Genomic DNA, 17,831 nt, shown 5'->3' with positions numbered 1-17,831 from the left:
AAATGGCTGCTCTCGCTGGGAGAGGAGGAGGTTACCGTTGTGGGCTCGGCCACAGTTGTGGGGCTGCTCTCTCTGGAAGATGAGAAGGTGCCAGTGGTGGTCTCAGCCAAGGTCGTGGGGCTGCTCTCGCTGGGAGAGGAGGAGGTACCCGTGGTGGTCTCGGCCGAGGTCATGGGGCTGCTCTCGCTGGGCAATGAGGAGGTGCCCGTGGTGGACTCGGCCGAGGTCATGGGGCTGCTCTCGCTGGGAGAGGAGGAGGTGCCCACGGTGGTCTCAGACGAGGTCATGGGGCTGCTCTCGCTAGGAGACGAGGAGGTGCCCGTGGTGAGTTTGTCCGAGGTCATGGGTCTACTCTCGCGGGTAGAGGAGGAGGTGCCAGTGGTAGACTCAGATGAGGTCACAGAGATGCTCTCGCTGGGAGAGGAGGAGGTTCCCATTGTGGTCTCAGTCAAGGTCATGTGGCTGCTCTCGCTGGGAGAGGAGGAGGTGCCAGTAGTTGACACGGCAGAGGTCGTGTGGCTCTTCAAGTTGGGCGAAGAGGAGGTCCCCATGGTGGGTACAACCGAGGTTGTATGGCTGCTCTCCATGGCAGAGGAAGAGGTGACCATGGTGGTCTTGGCCGAGGTCCTGTGACTGATCTCGCTGTGAGAGATGGAGGTGCCAGTGCTGGACTCAGCCACGGTCGTGGAGATGCTCTTGCTGGGAGAGGAGGTGGTACCAGTTGTAGTCTCAGCTAAGGTCGTGTGGCTGCTCTTGCTGGGAGAGGAGGTGGTACCAGTTGTAGTCTCAGCTAAGGTCGTGTGGCTGCTCTTGCTGGGAGAGGAGGAGGCGCCAGTGTTGGGCTCGGCCGAGGTGGTGGGGTTGCTCTCGCTGGCAGCGGAGGTGGTGCCCGTTGTGGGCTCGGCCGAGGTCACTGAGATACTCTCGCTGGGAGAGGAGGTGGTTCCTGTTGTGGTCTCAGCACTGGTTGTGTGGATGCTCTCGCTGAGAGAGGAGGAGATGCCCGTGGAGCTACTGGCCGAGGTCGTGTGGCTTGTCTTGCTGGCAGCGGAGGTGATGTCCGTTGTGGACTCGGCCGAGGTTGCTGATATACTCTCGCTGGGAGAGAAGGAGCTTCCTGTTGTGGACTCGGCTGAGGTCGTATCGCTGCTCTCCTTGGGCAAGGAGGAGGTGCCCGTGGCAGGTTGAGCCGAGGTCGTGGAGATGCTCTTGCTGGGAGAGGAGGAGGTGCCAGTGGCAGACTTGGCCGAGGTCATGGGGCTGCTCTTGCTGGGAGAGGAGAAAGTGCCCATTGTACTCTCAGCCATGGTTGTATGGCTCCTCTCACTGTGAGAAAAGGAGGTGCTAGTTGTGGTCTCAGCTATGGTTGTGTGGCTGCTCTCACTGGGAGAAGAGGAGGTGCTAGTTGTGGTCTCAGCTATGGTTGTGTGGCTGCTCTCACTGGGAGAAGAGGAGGTACCAGTGTTGGGCTCAGCTGAGGTCGTGTGGCTTGTCTTGCTGGCAGCGGAGCTGGTGCCCGTTATGGGCTCGGTCGAGGTCACTGAGATACTCTCGCTGGGAGAGGACGAGATGCCCGTTGTGGGCTCAGCCAAAGTGGGGGAGATGCTCTCACTGTGAGAAGCGGAGGTGCCCATGGAGCTCCTGGCCGAGGTCGTGGGGCTGCTCTCGCTGTGAGAGGAAGAGGTGCTAGTGTTGGGCTCGGCCGAGGCCATGGGGCTGCTTTTTCTGGGAGAGGATGTGGTGACAAAGGTGGACTCGGACGAAGTCAAGTGGCTGCTCTCGCTGGAAGAGGAGAAGGTTCCCGTTGTCATCTCGGCCACAGTTGTGGGGCTGCTCTCGCTGGCAGAGGAGGAGGTGCCCGTGGCGGGTTGAGCCGAGGTCGTGGAGATGCTCTCGCTGGGAGAGGAGGAGGTGCCAGTGGTAGACTCGGCTGAGGTCGTGGGGCTGCTCTTGCTGGGAGAGGAGAAAGTGCCCATTGTAGTCTCAGCTACGGTTGTGTGGCTGCTCTCACTGGCAGAGGAGGCGGTACTAGTGTTAGGCTCGGTCGAGGTCGTGTGGCTTCTCTTGCTGGCAGCGGAGCTGGTGCCCGTTGTGGGCTCGGCCGAGGTGGCTGAGATACTCTCGCTGGGAGAGGAGGTGGTTCCTGTTCTGGTCTCAGCTATGGTCATATCGCTGCTCTCCTTGGGCAAGGTGGAGGTGCCCGTGGCAGGTTGAGCTGAGGTCATGGAGATGCTCTCACTGAGAGAAGAGGAGGTGCCCGTGGAGATCTTGGCCGAGGTAATGTGGCTGCTCTCGTTGGGAGAGGAGGTCACAATGGTCGACTCTGCCGAAGTCAAGTGGCTAGTCTTGCTGGGAGAGGAGGTGCCCATGGTGGTCTCAGCCATGGTCGTGTGGCTGCTCTCACTGGAAGAGGAGGAGGAGCCCGTGGTGGACTCAGCAGGAGTCGTGGAGGTGCTCTTGTTGGAAGAAGAGGAGATTCTCGTGGACCTCTCGGACGAGGTCGTACTGCTGCTCTCCTTGGGCGAGGAGGAGGTGCCCGTGGCGGGTTGAGCCGAGGTCGTGGAGATGCTTTCGCTGGGAGAGGAGGAGGTGCCAGTGGCAGACTTGGCCGAGGTCATGGGGCTGCTCTTGCTGGGAGAGGAGAAAGTGCCCATTGTAGTCTCAGCCATGGTTGTATGGCTCCTCTCACTGTGAGAAGAGGAGGTGCTAGTTGTGGTCTCAGCTATGGTTGTGTGGCTGCTCTCACTGGGAGAAAAGGAGGTGCCAGTGTTGGGCTCAGCCGAGGTCGTGTGGCTTGTCTTGCTGGCAGCGGAGCTGGTGCCCGTTATGGGCTCGGTCGAGGTCACTGAGATACTCTCGCTGGGAGAGGACGAGATGCCCGTTGTGTGCTCAGCCAAAGTGGGGGAGATGCTCTCACTGTGAGAAGCGGAGGTGCCCATGGAGCTCCTGGCCGAGGTCGTGGGGCTGCTCTCGCTGTGAGAGGAAGAGGTGCTAGTGTTGGGCTTGGCCGAGGCTGTGGCGCTGCTTTTTCTGGGAGAGGATGTGGTGACAAAGGTGGACTCGGACGAAGTCAAGTGGCTGCTCTCGCTGGGAGAGGAGAAGGTTCCCGTTGTCATCTCGGCCACAGTTGTGGGGCTGCTCTCGCTGGCAGAGGAGGAGGTGCCCGTGGCGGGTTGAGCCGAGGTCGTGGAGATGCTCTCGCTGGGAGAGGAGGAGGTGCCAGTGGTAGACTCGGCTGAGGTCGTGGGGCTGCTCTTGCTGGGAGAGGAGAAAGTGCCCATTGTAGTCTCAGCTACGGTTGTGTGGCTGCTCTCACTGGCAGAGGAGGCGGTACCAGTGTTAGGCTCGGTCGAGGTCGTGTGGCTTCTCTTGCTGGCAGCGGAGCTGGTGCCCGTTGTGGGCTCGGCCGAGGTGGCTGAGATACTCTCGCTGGGAGAGGAGGTGGTTCCTGTTCTGGTCTCAGCTATGGTCATATCGCTGCTCTCCTTGGGCAAGGTGGAGGTGCCCGTGGCAGGTTGAGCTGAGGTCATGGAGATGCTCTCACTGAGAGAAGAGGAGGTGCCCGTGGAGATCTTGGCCGAGGTAATGTGGCTGCTCTCGTTGGGAGAGGAGGTCACAATGGTCGACTCTGCCGAAGTCAAGTGGCTAGTCTTGCTGGGAGAGGAGGTGCCCATGGTGGTCTCAGCCATGGTCGTGTGGCTGCTCTCACTGGAAGAGGAGGAGGAGCCCGTGGTGGACTCAGCAGGAGTCGTGGAGGTGCTCTTGTTGGAAGAAGAGGAGATTCTCGTGGACCTCTCGGACGAGGTCGTACTGCTGCTCTCCTTGGGCGAGGAGGAGGTGCCCGTGGCGGGTTCAGCCGAGGTCGTGGAGATGCTCTCGCTGGGTGAAAAGGAGGTGTCCGTGGTGGTCTCAGCCAAGGTCATGGGGCTGCTCTCGCTGGGCGAGGAGGAGGTGCCCATGGTGGACTCGGCCGAGGTCGTGGGGCTGCTCTCGCTGGGCGAAGAGGAGGTGCCCGTGGTGGACACGGCCGAGGTCATGGGGCTGCTCTCGCTGGGAGAGGAGGAGGTGATAGTGTTGGGCTCGGCCGAGGCCGTTGGACTGCTTTTCCTGGGAGAGGAGGAGGTGCCCATGGTGGACTCAGATGAAGTCAAGTGGCTGCTCTCGCTGGGAGAGGAGGAGGTGCCCGTGGTGGACTCAGCTGAGGTCCTGGGGCTGCTCTCGCGGGGAGAGGAGGTGGTACCCGTGGTGGACTCGGCCGAGGTTATGGGGCTGCTCTCGGTGGGCGAGGAGGAGGTGTTCGTGGTGGTCTCAGCTGAGGTCGTGGGGCTGCTCACATTGGGAGAGGAGGAGGTGCCCGTGGTGGACACTGCCGAGGTCGTGGGGCTGCTCTCGCTGGGCGAGGAGGCGGTGAAAGTGTTGGGCTCGGCCAAGGCAGTGGGGCTGCTCTCGCTGGGAGAGGAGGAGGTGATAGTGTTGGGCTTGGCCGAGGCCGTGGGGCTGCTTTCTCTGGGAGAGGAGGTGGTGACAAAGATGGACTCAGACGAAGTCAAGTGGCTGCTGTCGCTGGGAGAGGAGGAGGTTCCCGTTGTCGGCTCGGCCACAGTTGTGGGGCTGCTCTCTCTGGAAGATGAGAAGGTGCCAGTGGTGGGTTCAGCTGAGGTCGTGGGGCTGCTCTCGCTGGGAGAGGAGGAGGTGACAGTCGGGAAGGCGGCCGAAGTTACGGGGCTACTCTCGCTGGGCGAGGAGGAGGTGCCCGTGGTGGACACGGCCGAAGTCACAGAGCTGGCCTCGCTGGGTGAGGAGGAGGTGCCCGTGGTGGACTCGGCCGAGGTCATGGGGCTGTTCTCACTGGGTGAGGAGGAGGTTCCCGTTGTGGGCTTGGCCACAGTTGTGGGGCTGCTCTCTCTGGAAGATGAGAAGGTGCCAGTGGTGGATTCAATTGAGGTCGAGGGGCTGCTTTCGCTGGGCGCGGAGGGGGTGCCCGTGGTGGTCTCAGCTGAGGTCGTGGGGCTGCTCTCGCTGGGTGAGGAGGAGGTACCCGTGTTGGACTCGGCCGAGGTCGTGGGGCTGCTCTCGCTGGGTGAAGAGGAGGTGCCCGTGGTGGACACGGCCGAGGTCATGGGGCTGCTCTCGCTGGGAGAGGAGGAGGTGATAGTGTTGGGCTCGGCCGAGGCCGTGGGGCTGCTTTTTCTGGGAGAGAAGGTGGTGCCCGTGGTGGACTCAGACGAAGTAAAGTGGCTGCTCTCGCTGGGAGAGGAGGAGGTTCCCGTTGTCGGCTCGGCCACAGTTGTGGGGCTGCTCTCTCTGGAAGATGAGAAGGTGCCAGTGGTGGGTTCAGCTGAGGTCGTGGGGCTGCTCTCGCTGGGAGAGGAGGAGGTGCCCGTGGTGGACTCGGCCGAGGTTATGGGGCTGCTCTCGGTGGGCGAGGAGGAGGGGCCCGTGGTGGACTCGGCCGAGGTTATGGGGCTGCTCTCGCTGGCCGAAGAGGAGGTGACCGTGGTGGTCTCGGCCGAGGTCATGGGGCTGCTCTTGCTGGGAGAGGAGGAGGTGATAGTGTTGGGCTCGGCCGAGGACGTGGGGCTGCTTTCTCTGGGAGAGGAGGAGGTGCCCGTGGTGGACTCAGATGAAGTCAAGTGGCTGCTCTCGCTGGAAGAGGAGGAGGTTCCCCTTGTGGGCTCGGCCACAGTTGTGGGGCTGCTCTCTCTGGAAGATGGGAAGGTGACAGTGGTGGGTTCAGCTGAGGTCGTGGGGCTGCTCTCGCTGAGAGAGGAGGAGGTGCCCGTGGTGGACTCGGCCGAAGTCATAGAGCTGGTCTCGCTGGATGAGGAGGAGGTGCCCGTGGTGGACTCGGCCGAGGTTATGGGGCTACTCTCGCTGAGCGAGGAGGAGGTGACCGTGGTGGTCTCGGCCGAGGTCATGGGGCTGCTCTTGCTGGGAGAGGAAGAGGTGATAGTGTTGGGCTCGGCCGAGGACGTGGGGCTGCTTTCTCTGGGAGAGGAGGAGGTGCCTGTGGTGGACTCAGACGAAGTCAAGTGGCTGCTCTCGCTGGAAGAGGAGGAGGTTCCCCTTGTGGGCTCGGCCACGGTTGTGGGGCTACTCTCTCTGAAAGATGGGAAGGTGACAGTGGTGGGTTCACCTGAGGTCGTGGGGCTGCTCTCGCTGAGAGAGGAGGAGGTGCCCGTGGTGGACTCGGCCGAGGTCATGGGGCTACTCTCGCTGAGCGAGGAGGAGGTGCCCGTGGTGGACTCGGCCGAGGTCATGGGGCTGTTCTCACTGGGTGAGGAGGAGGTTCCCGTTGTGGGCTTGGCCACAGTTGTGGGGCTGCTCTCTCTGGAAGATGAGAAGGTGCCAGTGGTGGGTTCAATTGAGGTCGAGGGGCTGCTTTCGCTGGGCGCGGAGGGGGTGCCCGTGGTGGTCTCAGCTGAGGTCGTGGGGCTGCTCTCGCTGGGTGAGGAGGAGGTACCCGTGCTGGACTCGGCCGAGGTCGTGGGGCTGCTCTCGCTGGGTGAAGAGGAGGTGCCCGTGGTGGACACGGCCGAGGTCATGGGGCTGCTCTCGCTGGGAGAGGAGGAGGTGATAGTGTTGGGCTCGGCCGAGGCCGTGGGGCTGCTTTTTCTGGGAGAGAAGGTGGTGCCCGTGGTGGACTCAGACGAAGTAAAGTGGCTGCTCTCGCTGGGAGAGGAGGAGGTTCCCGTTGTCGGCTCGGCCACAGTTGTGGGGCTGCTCTCTCTGGAAGATGAGAAGGTGCCAGTGGTGGGTTCAGCTGAGGTCGTGGGGCTGCTCTCGCTGGGAGAGGAGGAGGTGCCCGTGGTGGACTCGGCCGAGGTTATGGGGCTGCTCTCGGTGGGCGAGGAGGAGGGGCCCGTGGTGGACTCGGCCGAGGTTATGGGGCTGCTCTCGCTGGCCGAAGAGGAGGTGACCGTGGTGGTCTCGGCCGAGGTCATGGGGCTGCTCTTGCTGGGAGAGGAAGAGGTGATAGTGTTGGGCTCGGCCGAGGACGTGGGGCTGCTTTCTCTGGGAGAGGAGGAGGTGCCCGTGGTGGACTCAGATGAAGTCAAGTGGCTGCTCTCACTGGAAGAGGAGGAGGTTCCCCTTGTGGGCTCGGCCACAGTTGTGGGGCTGCTCTCTCTGGAAGATGGGAAGGTGACAGTGGTGGGTTCAGCTGAGGTCGTGGGGCTGCTCTCGCTGAGAGAGGAGGAGGTGCCCGTGGTGGACTCGGCCGAAGTCATAGAGCTGGTCTCGCTGGATGAGGAGGAGGTGCCCGTGGTGGACTCGGCCGAGGTTATGGGGCTACTCTCGCTGAGCGAGGAGGAGGTGACCGTGGTGGTCTCGGCCGAGGACGTGGGGCTGCTTTCTCTGGGAGAGGAGGAGGTGCCTGTGGTGGACTCAGACGAAGTCAAGTGGCTGCTCTCGCTGGAAGAGGAGGAGGTTCCCCTTGTGGGCTCGGCCACGGTTGTGGGGCTACTCTCTCTGAAAGATGGGAAGGTGACAGTGGTGGGTTCACCTGAGGTCGTGGGGCTGCTCTCGCTGAGAGAGGAGGAGGTGCCCGTGGTGGACTCGGCCGAGGTCATGGGGCTACTCTCGCTGAGCGAGGAGGAGGTACCCGTGGTGGACTCGGCCGAGGTCACGGGGCTGTTCTCGCTGGGCGAGGAGGAGGTGCCCGTGGTGGTATCGGCCGAGGTCGTGGGGCTGCTCTTGCTGGGAGAGGAGAAGGTGCCCGTAGTGGACTCAGCTGAGGTCCTGGGGCTGCTCTCGCGGGGAGAGGAGGTGGTACCCGTGGTGGACTCGGCCGAGGTTATGGGGCTGCTCTCGGTGGGCGAGGAGGAGGTGCCCGTGGTGGACACGGCCGAGGTCGTGGGGCTGCTCTCGCTGGGCGAGGAGGCGGTGAAAGTGTTCGGCTCGGCCGAGGCAGTGGGGCTGCTTTCGCTGGGAGAGGAGGAGGTGATAGTGTTGGGCTTGGCCGAGGCCGTGGGGCTGCTTTCTCTGGGAGAGGAGGTGGTGACAAAGATGGACTCAGATGAAGTCAAGTGGCTGCTGTCGCTGGGAGAGGAGGAGGTTCCCGTTGTCGGCTCGGCCACAGTTGTGGGGCTGCTCTCACTGGAAGATGAGAAGGTGCCAGTGGTGGTTTCAGCTGAGGTTGTGGGGCTGCTCTCGCTGGGAGAGGAGGAGGTGCCAGTCGGGAAGGCGGCCGAACTTACGGGGCTACTCTCGCTGGGCGAGGGGGAGGTGCCCGTGGTGGACACGGCCGAAGTCACAGAGCTGGCCTCGCTGGGTGAGGAGGAGGTTCCCGTTGTGGGCTTGGCCACAGTTGTGGGGCTGCTCTCTCTGGAAGATGAGAAGGTGCCAGTGGTGGTCTCAGCTGAGGTCGTGGGGTTGCTCTCGCTGGGCGAGGAGGGGGTGCCCGTGGTGGTCTCAGCTGAGGTCGTGGGGCTGCTCTCGCTGGGTGAGGAGGAGGTGTCCATGGTGGTCTCAGCCGAGGTCATGGGGCTGTTCTCGCTGGGAGAGGAAGAGGTGATAGTGTTGGGCTCGGCCGAGGCCGTGGGGCTGCTTTTTCTGGGAGAGGAGGAGGTGCCCGTGGTGGACTCAGACAAAGTCAAGTGGCTGCTCTCGCTGGGAGAGGAGGAGGTTCCCGTTGTGGGCTTGGCCACAGTTGTAGGGCTGCTCTGTCTGGAAGATGAGAAGGTGCCAGTGGTGGGTTCACCTGAGGTCGTGGGGCTGCTCTCGCTGGGAGAGGAGGAGGTACCCGTGGTGGTCTCGGCCGAGGTCATGGGGCTGCTCTCGCTGGGCAATGAGGAGGTGCTCGTGGTGGTCTCAGCTGAGGTCGTGGGGCTGCTCTCGCTGGGCGAGGAGGAGGTGCCCGTGGTGGACTCGACAGAGGTCATGGGGCTGTTCTCGCTGGGCGAGGAGGAGGTGATAGTGTTGGGCTCGGCCGAGACCATGGGGCTGCTTTCTCTGGGAGAGGAGGTAGTGACAAAGATGGACTCAGACAAAGTCAAGTGGCTGCTCTCGCTGGGAGAGGAGGAGGTTCCCGTTGTGGGCTTGGCCACAGTTGTGGGGCTGCTCTCTCTGGAAGATGAGAAGGTGCCAGTGGTGGGTTCAGCTGAGGTCGTGGGGCTGCTCTCGCTGGGAGAGGAGGAGGTGCCCGTGGTAGACTCGGCCGAGGTCATGGGGCTGCTCTCGCTGGGTGAGGAGGAGGTGCCCGTGGTGGACTCGGCCGAGGTAATGGGGCTGCTCTCGCTGTGAGCGGAGGGGGTGCTCGTGGTGGTCTCGGCCGAGTTCATGGGGCTGCTCTCGCTGGGCAAGGAGGAGGTGCCCGTGGTGGTCTCGGCCGAGGTCGTGGGGCTGTTCTCGCTGTGAGAGGTGGGGGTTCCCGTGGGGGTCTCAGCTGAGGTCGTAGGGCTGCTCACGTTGGGAGAGGAGGAGGGGCCCGTGGTGGACTCGGCCGAGGTCGTGGGGCTGCTCTCGCTGGGCGAGGAGGCGGTGAAAGTGTTGGGCTTGGCCGAGGCTGTGGGGCTGCTTTCTCTGGGAGAGGAGGTAGTGACAAAGATGGACTCAGACGAAGTCAAGTGGCTGCTCTCGCTGGGAGAGGAGGAGGTTCCCGTTGTCGGCTCGGCCACAGTTGTGGGGCTGCTCTCTCTGGAAGATGAGAAGGTGCCAGTGGTGGTTTCAGCTGAGGTCGTGGGGCTGCTCTCGCTGGGAGAGGAGGAGGTGACAGTCGGGAAGGCGGCCGAAGTTACGGGGCTACTCTCGCTGGGCGAGGAGGAGGGGCCCGTGGTGGACACGGCCGAGGTCATGGGGCTACTCTCGCTGGGTGAGGAGGAGGTGCCCGTGGTGGACTCGGCCGAGGTCATGGGGCTCCTCTCGCTGGGAGAGAAGGAGGTTCCCGTTGTGGGCTTGGCCACAGTTGTGGGGCTGCTCTCTCTGGAAGATGAGAAGGTGCCAGTGGTGGGTTCACCTGAGGTCGTGGGGCTGCTCTCGCTGGGAGAGGAGGAGGTACCCGTGGTGGTCTCGGCCGAGGTCATGGGGCTGCTCTCGCTGGGCAATGAGGAGGTGCCCGTGGTGGACTCGGCCGAGGTCATGGGGCTGCTCTCGCTAGGAGACGAGGAGGTGCCCGTGGTGGACTCGGCCGAGGTTATGGGGCTGCTCTCGCTGAGCGCGGAGGGGGTGCTCGTGGTGGTCTCAGCTGAGGTCGTGGGGCTGCTCTCGCTGGGCGAGGAGTAGGTGCCCGTGGTGGTCTCGGCCGAGGTCATGGGGCTGCTCTCGCTGGGAGAGGAGGAGGTGCCCGTGGTGGTCTCAGCCGAGGTCATGGGGCTGTTCTCGCTGGGCGAGGAGGAGGTGCCCATGGTGGTCTCAGCCGAGGTCATGGGGCTGTTCTCACTGGGAGAGGAAGAGGTGATAGTGTTGGGCTCGGCCGAGGACATGGGGCTGCTTTTTCTGGGAGAGGAGGAGGTGACCGTGGTGGACTCAGAGGAAGTGAAGTGGCTGCTCTCGCTGGAAGAGGAGGAGGTTCCTCTTGTGGGCTCGGCCACGGTTGTGGGGCTGCTCTCTCTGGAAGATGAGAAGGTGCCAGTGGTGGGTTCAGCTGAGGTCGTGGGGCTGCTCTCGCTGGGAGAGGAGGACGTGCCCGTGGTGGGTTCGGCCGAGGTCGTGGGGCTGCTCTCGCTGGGCGAGGAGGAGGGGCCCATGGTGGACTCAGCCGAGGTCATGGGGCTGCTCTCCCTGGGAGAGGAGGAGGTGCCCATGGTGGGCTCGGCCACAGTTGTGGGGCTGCTCTCTCTGGAAGATGAGAAGGTGCCAGTGGTGGGTTCACCTGAGGTCGTGGGGCTGCTCTCGCTGGGCAATGAGGAGGTGCCCGTGGTGGACTCGGCCGAGGTCATGGGGCGGCTCTCGCTGAGCGCGGAGGGGGTGCTCGTGGTGGTCTCAGCTGAGGTCGTGGGGCTGCTCTCGCTGGGCGAGGAGGAGGTGCCCGTGGTGGACTCGGCCGACGTCATGGGGCTGTTCTCGCTGAGCGCGGAGGGGGTGCTCGTGGTGGTCTCAGCTGAGGTCGTGGGGCTGCTCTCGCTGGGCGAGGAGGAGGTGCCCGTGGTGGTCTCGGCCGAGGTCATGGGGCTGCTCTCGCTGGGCGAGGAGGAGGTGCCCGTGGTGGTCTCGGCCGAGGTCATGGGGCTGTTCTCGCTAGGCGAGGAGGAGGTCACCGTGGTGGTCTCGGCCGAGGTCATGGGGCTGCTCTCGCTGGGTGAGGAGGAGGTGTCCATGGTGGTCTCAGCCGAGGTCATGGGGCTGTTCTCACTGGGAGAGGAAGAGGTGATAGTGTTGGGCTCGGCCGAGGCCGTGGGGCTGCTTTTTCTGGGAGAGGAGGAGGTGACCGTGGTGGACTCAGAGGAAGTGAAGTGGCTGCTCTCGCTGGAAGAGGAGGAGGTTCCTCTTGTGGGCTCGGCCACGGTTGTGGAGCTGCTCTCTCTGGAAGATGAGAAGGTGCCAGTGGTGGGTTCAGCTGAGGTCGTGGGGCTGCTCTCCCTGGGAGAGGAGGAGGTGCCCATGGTGGACTCGGCCGAGGTAATGGGGCTGCTCTCGGTGGGCAAGGAGGAGGTGCCCGTGGTGGAGTCGCCAGAGGTCATGGGGCTGCTCTCGCTGGGCGCGGAGGAGGTGCCCGTGGTGGTCTCAGCTGAGGTCGTGGGGCTGCTCACGTTGGGAGAGGAGGAGGTGATAGTGTTGGACTCGGCCGAGGCCGTGGGGCTGCTTTTTCTGGAAGAGGAGGTGGTGACAAAGATGGACTCAGATGAAGTCAATTGGCTGCTGTCGCTGGGAGAGGAGGAGGTTCCCGTTGTCGGCTCGGCCACAGTTGTGGGGCTGCTCTCGCTGGAAGAGGAGGAGGTTCCCGTTGTGGGCTTGGCCACAGTTGTGGGGCTGCTCTCGCTGGAAGATGAGAAGGTGCCAGTGCTGGGTTCAGCTGAGGTCGTGGGGCTGCTCTCGCTGGGAGAGGAGGAGGTGCCCGTGGTGGACTCGGCTGAAGTCTTGGGGCTGCTCTCGCTGGGCGAGGAGGAGGTGCCCGTGGTGGACTCGGCCGAGGTCATGGGGCTGCTCTCGCTGGGAGAGGAAGAGGTTCTAGTGTTGGACTCGGCCGAGGCCGTGGGGCTGCTTTTTCTGGGAGAGGAGGTGGTGACCAAGATGGACTCAGATGAAGTCAGGTGGCTGCTGTTGCTGGGAGAGGAGGAGGTTCCCGTTGTGGGCTCGGCAACAGTTGTGGGGCTACTTTCTCTGGAAGATGAGAAGGTGCCAGTGGTGGGTTCAGCTGAGGTCGTGGGGCTGCTCTCGCTGGGCGAGGAGGAGGTGCCCGTGGTGGTTTCGGACGAGATCATGGGGCTGCTCTCGGTGCGTGAGGAGGAGGTGTTCGTGGTGGAGTCGGCCGAGGTCGTGGAGCTGCTCTCGCTGGGCGCGGAGGAGGTGCCCGTGGTGGACATTGCCGAGGTTATGGGGCTGCTCTCGCTGGGCGTGGAGGGGGTGCCCGTGGTGGTCTCAGCTGAGGTCGTGGGGCTGCTCTCGCTGGGTGAAGAGGAGGTGCCCGTGTTGGACACGGCCGAAGTCATCGGGCTGCTCTCGCTGGGAGATGAGGAGGTGATAGTGTTGGGCTCGGCCGAGGACGTGGGGCTGCTTTTTCTGGGAGAGGAGAAGGTGCCCGTGGTGGACTCAGACAAAGTCAAGTGGCTGCTCTCGCTGGGAGAGGAGGAGGTTCCCGTTGTGGGCTTGGCCACAGTTGTGGGGCTGCTCTCTCTGGAAGATGAGAAGGTGCCAGTGGTGGGTTCAGCTGAGGTCGTGGGGCTGCTCTCGCTGGGAGAGGAGGAGGGGCCCGTGGTGGACTCGGCCGAGGTCGTGGGGCTGCTCTCGGTGGGCGAGGAGGAGGTGCCCGTCGTGGGTTCGGCCGAGGTCGTGGGGCTGCTCTCGCTGGGAGAGGAGGAGGGGCCCGTGGTGGACTCAGCCAAGGTCGTGGGGCTGCTCACGTTGGGAGAGGAGGAGGTGCCCATGGTGGACTCGGCCGAGGTCCTGGGGCTGTTCTCGCTGTGAGCAGAGGAGGTGCCCGTGGTGGACTCAGCCGAGGTTATGGGGCTGCTCACGTTGGGAGAGGAGGAGGTGCCCGTGGTGGTCTCGGCCGAGGTCGTGGGGCTGCTCTCGTTGGGAGAGGAGGAGGGGCCCGTGGTGGACTCGGCCGAGGTCGTGGGGCTGCTCTCGCTGGGAGAGGAGGAGGTGCCCGTGGTGGTCTCAGCTGAGGTCGTGGGGCTGCTCTCGCTGGGAGAGGAGGAGGGGCTCGTGGTGGACTCGGCCGAGGTCGTGGGGTTGCTCACGTTGGGAGAGGAGGAGGTGCCCGTGGTGGTCTCAGCTGAGGTCGTGGGGCTGCTCTCGCTGGGAGAGGAGGAGGGGCCCGTGGTGGACTCGGCCGAGGTCGTGGGGCTGCTCTCGGTGGGAGAGGAGGAGGTGCCCGTGGTGGACTCGGCCGAGGTCCTGGGGCTGCTCACGTTGGGAGAGGAGGAGGTGCCCGTGGTGGTCTCGGCCGAGGTCATGGGGCTGCTCTTGCTGTGAGCGGAGGAGGTGTCCGTGGTGGTTGTGTCTGTCCATGTTCCATCCGTCTCTGAGGTGCCGGTTGCTGTGGTTGTCGCTGCACCTGTTTGCAATGATATTTCTGCTCAATATTTTCGATCCAGTGTTTTCATTTCAAGCTGGTGTTTGCAACAGGACCCAAGATTGTTTTACACCCAAAGGTCATTTATCAGGGGTTTGGGCACCAGAATCTCTTTGGTTTTCTCGCCTTGATAGTCCTCCCTGCCGATTTCCCAGCCTCTCTCGTATGCACATTCCTCACCCCTTTACCTGTGTCCCTATTCCTCCAGAAATCACCTTCCAGCTCGCAAAGGCCAATTCAGGCGGTTGTGGGGTGACCAGGGCAACCCCCCCATCTTTCCTTCGCACTGATAACCAAGGGGTGTATCCCCAGCTCTGGTAGAGGTCTGGCGGCTACTGACAATTATGGACCATTATGCAAACTGCTTCCCTTGTAACCAGACGCTGGCATGAACCAAATCCCCTCCCAGAGCCAGGGAGAGAACCCAGGAGTCCTGGCTCCCAGCCCCCCTGCTCTAACACACCAGCCCCCACTCCCCTCCCAGAGCCAGGGAGAGAACCCAGGAGTCCTGGCTCCCAGCCCCCCTGCTCTAACACACCAGCCCCCACTCCCCTCCCAGAGCCGGGGAGAGAACCCAGGAGTCCTGGCTCCCAGCCCCCCTGCTCTAACCACCAGCCCTCACTCCCCTCCCAGAGCCGGGGAGAACCCAGGAGTCCGGGCTCCCAGCCCCCCCTGCTCTGACCCACCAGCCCCCACTCCCCTCCCAGCGCTGGGGAGAACCCTCATCTGGAACAGCACCTCTCTCCCCTGCCGCCTCCCTTCTCCTCCCCGCCCCGGAGAGCTGGAAGTTCTCTCTGCGTTGGCAGCCGACACCCGCCAGACACAGCCCTTCGCAAGCAGGGCCCAGCCCCACTGACCCACGGGAGGGAGGAGGGATCGGGTTATGGGGGGCTACGAGGGACATGCACAGAACAGCCCTTAACAGCAGCATCCCAGGGATTCCCAGTTCTCCCTCCCGCAGGGAATAGCCTAGATTTGTCTCACTCCTGCCCCACCGGCACACAGAGCGGCCCTGTTGCGGGGGGGGGGGGAGATGCCCCTAGCCCCACCCCCGCCCAGCCCAGGGGGACACTAACCCCTGCAGTCTCAGCTGGCCGGGTCACCCCAGAAGCAGGGGGAGGCTAGGAAGTGGGAATTTTCCGTCACAGCTCTATGCCTGCCTCAGTTTCCCTCTGCACTTTGCCTGACTACCCAGCATACCAAGGGTTAACGCTGCCTGGGACCAGTACTGGAGGGGGGGACAACACACCACTGCCTGAACGGGGCCCTAGCAGACCCGGCTGCAGCCGCCCCCCCAGAACAGAGCTCCCCGAGGGCTCCCCCAGGACAGAGCCGGTGGCTGGGGAAGGGCGGGGACTCGGCGTTGCCAGCTGCGGTCGGGCACATTCCTGGAGGTTTCATGCCAGGACACGTCTTTCATTCAAGGTTAATCTTTAGTTCCTGGAGACTCCAGGGCGCACCTGAAGGGTCGGAAACCCGGGGGCTGGGACCCGGGCGGCCGCTGGGGAGAGGCGCGGCCCCCGATCACCCCAAGAGCAGGCGCCGGAGCCGGCTGGTGGCTCTGGCTCGGCCCAGCCCTGCCCCTCTGGGCTGCGCAGGGACCGGTCTGGCCCGCACCCCACCCCTGGCAGCAGGCCCAGCCGGAGCCTGGCAGCGCTGGGGGAGCCACCGGGGTGCAGGGGGCTGGTGACGGAGGTGCTGGGTGGGTCACTGGGGCCGTGGGACTGGTGACAGACCGGGGCATAGACCGGACCCTTGGGGTGCTGTGATAGCCCCCTCCCCATCCCCTACACACACACACACACACACACACACACACACCACTCCTCTCCCCAACCCCTCCTTCATCCCCCCACCTCCAGCCATCCATCCCCCTGTGCCCCCCCACACCCCTTCATCCCCCAACCCCTGGGAGAGACGCGGGAAGGGGTTTCCGTTTGGGGGACCCCGTTACTGCAACCGTCCTTCTCGCTGGTCACACACTCCCAGGGGTTAAGCGTAGCTCCTCCGCCCCCCGAAACCGCTCCTCTCTGAGCCTCCAGCAGGCCTGGTCCTTGTTAACCCCCCTTCGTTTTACTGCCCCCCAGTCACCTACTGCAGGAAGTGCCAGCCACGGGTGCAGTAGATCCCACCACTGCCACCAGTTGTCACAGAGTGTGGGGAAGTCAGGGCCCTGCAGCCCCAATTCCTGCGATTCCCCGAGACTCCCAGCCAGCCAGTAAAACGTGGTTCATCAGAAAACAGTAACACAGTCCCCAGCAGGGCTTGTAGGTACAGACAACAGGACCCCTCAGTCTGGTCCATCTTGGGGGGCAGGGAGCCCAGACCCCGGTTCTGGCCTCCCTCCGTTTCCCCAGCCAGCTCCCAGCTGAAACCCCCTCCAGCGTCTCCCCCCAGCCACACCCCCGGCTCCTCCCCCAGCCTTTGTCCAGTTTCCCGGGCAGAAGGTGTCACCTGGCCCCAGCCCCCTCCCGGCTCAGGGTACAGGCTCAGGTATCATCCCTCCAGTGAAGTCACCCCCTGATATCCCAGCGCCATCCAGCACCAGTGCAGACAGTCCCAGCCAAACTCCCCCGCAACATCCCCAGGTCAATCCTCCCCGCTCCCTGCTCCGTCACAGCTCTCCCCCTTCGGGCTGCTATCAACCCCCCCCTCACGCTTCTCTTCTGCAGGCTAAACAGTCCCGGTTCCCTCAGCCTCTCCTCATAACTCGTGCTCCAGCCCCCTCAGCATTTTCCTTGCCCTCCAATTTGTCCACATCCTTCTTGTAGTGGGGGGGCCATCCATCCCTCCCCGTGTGCCCCCACACCCCTCCTTCACCCACCCTCCATCCCCACACCCTCCTTCATCCACCTCTCCATCCCCCACACCCCTCCTTCATCCACCTCCATCCTCCCACACCCTCCTTCATCCTTCCCCACACCCCTCCTTCACCCACCCCTCCATCCCCACGCACCCCTCCTTCATCCTTCCCCACACCCTCCTTCACCCACCCTCCATCCCCACACCCCTCCTTCATTCCCCACACCCCTCCTTCACCCACCCCTCCATCCCCACACCCCTCCTTCATTCCCCCACACCCCTCCTTCAACCACGCCTCCATCCCCACACCCCTCCTTCATTCCCCACACCCTCCTTCATCCACCTCCATCCTCCCACACCTCCTTCATCCTTCCCCACACACCCCTCCTTCACCCACCCCTCCATCCCCACACCCCTCCTTCATCCCCACACCTCCTTCATCCTTCCCCCACACACACCCTCCTTCACCCACCCTCCATCCCCCACACCCCTCCTTCATCCCCACACCCCTCCTTCACCCACCCCTCCATCCTCCCACACCCCTCCTTCATCCTTCCCCCACACACCTCCTTCACCCACCTCTCCATCCCCACACCCCTCCTTCATCCTCCCACACCCTCCTTCATCCTTCCCCACACACCCTCCTTCACCCACCTCTCCATCCCCACACCCCTCCTTCATCCTCCCACACCCTCCTTCATCCTTCCCCCACACCCTCCTTCATCCACCTCTCCATCCCTCACCCCACCACTCCTCCCCCCAACCCCTCCTGCATGCACCCCTCCATCACCCCACACAATGCTCCATCAATCCATCCCCCTGTGCCCCCACACCTCCATCCCCACACCCTCCTTCATCCACGCCTCCATCCCCACCTCCAGCCAGCCATCCCTATCCCCCCACACCCCTCCATCCCCACCACACTGCCTCCAATTACCCCTTCCACCTCTCCCCGCCTCCATTCATGCCCCCACACTCACACACTATAGGGTGCCATGGGGGGGCTGGGATGCCAGGGGGCTGGGCTGTGTGTCCAAGCAGCCATAGAGGGCTGGGGGATGTATCCTGGGGGCTGGGATGCCAGGGACAGGGGGGCTGGGGGGTGCCCATGGGAGGCTGCAGTGGATGGGGGGGTGCCAGCCAATTCTGTAGCCCCCTGCACCCCAGGGGCTTAGCTGAACCCCCGCCCCAGCCCATGGCTCGCCCTCCCCCCGCTGGTCCCCTGGGAACTCACCCCCCATGGAGGCCAGGACCAGGGCTGCCCAGAGGCAGAGCGCCACAGGCGTCATCCCCACGCTCCCGTCATGGGTCCTCATGGGCGGGGGGCGCAGGCGGGTGCCGGAGGGGCCGGTGC

The 17,831-nt window shown here is 63.9% G+C and overlaps 1 protein-coding gene across 1 annotated transcript; it reads right to left on the bottom strand.

Annotated features, from left to right (window-relative positions):
- Window positions 1–1,252: 1,252 nt before the first annotated feature.
- Window positions 1,253–13,022, bottom strand: LOC120381535 (mucin-19-like). Its single transcript, XM_039499714.1, has 2 exons — window positions 1,328–13,022; window positions 1,253–1,269 (listed from the first exon to the last, which is right to left on the bottom strand). The coding sequence occupies exons 1-2, from the start codon at window positions 13,020–13,022 to the stop codon at window positions 1,253–1,255; spliced, it is 11,712 nt and encodes a 3,903-aa protein (XP_039355648.1).
- Between the last annotated feature and the right edge of the window lie 4,809 nt (window positions 13,023–17,831).

Source organism: Mauremys reevesii, linkage group 14 (genome assembly GCF_016161935.1).
Source record: "Mauremys reevesii isolate NIE-2019 linkage group 14, ASM1616193v1, whole genome shotgun sequence".
Taxonomy (NCBI): domain Eukaryota; kingdom Metazoa; phylum Chordata; order Testudines; family Geoemydidae; genus Mauremys; species Mauremys reevesii.
This window is presented reverse-complemented; position numbering and strand designations above follow the sequence as displayed.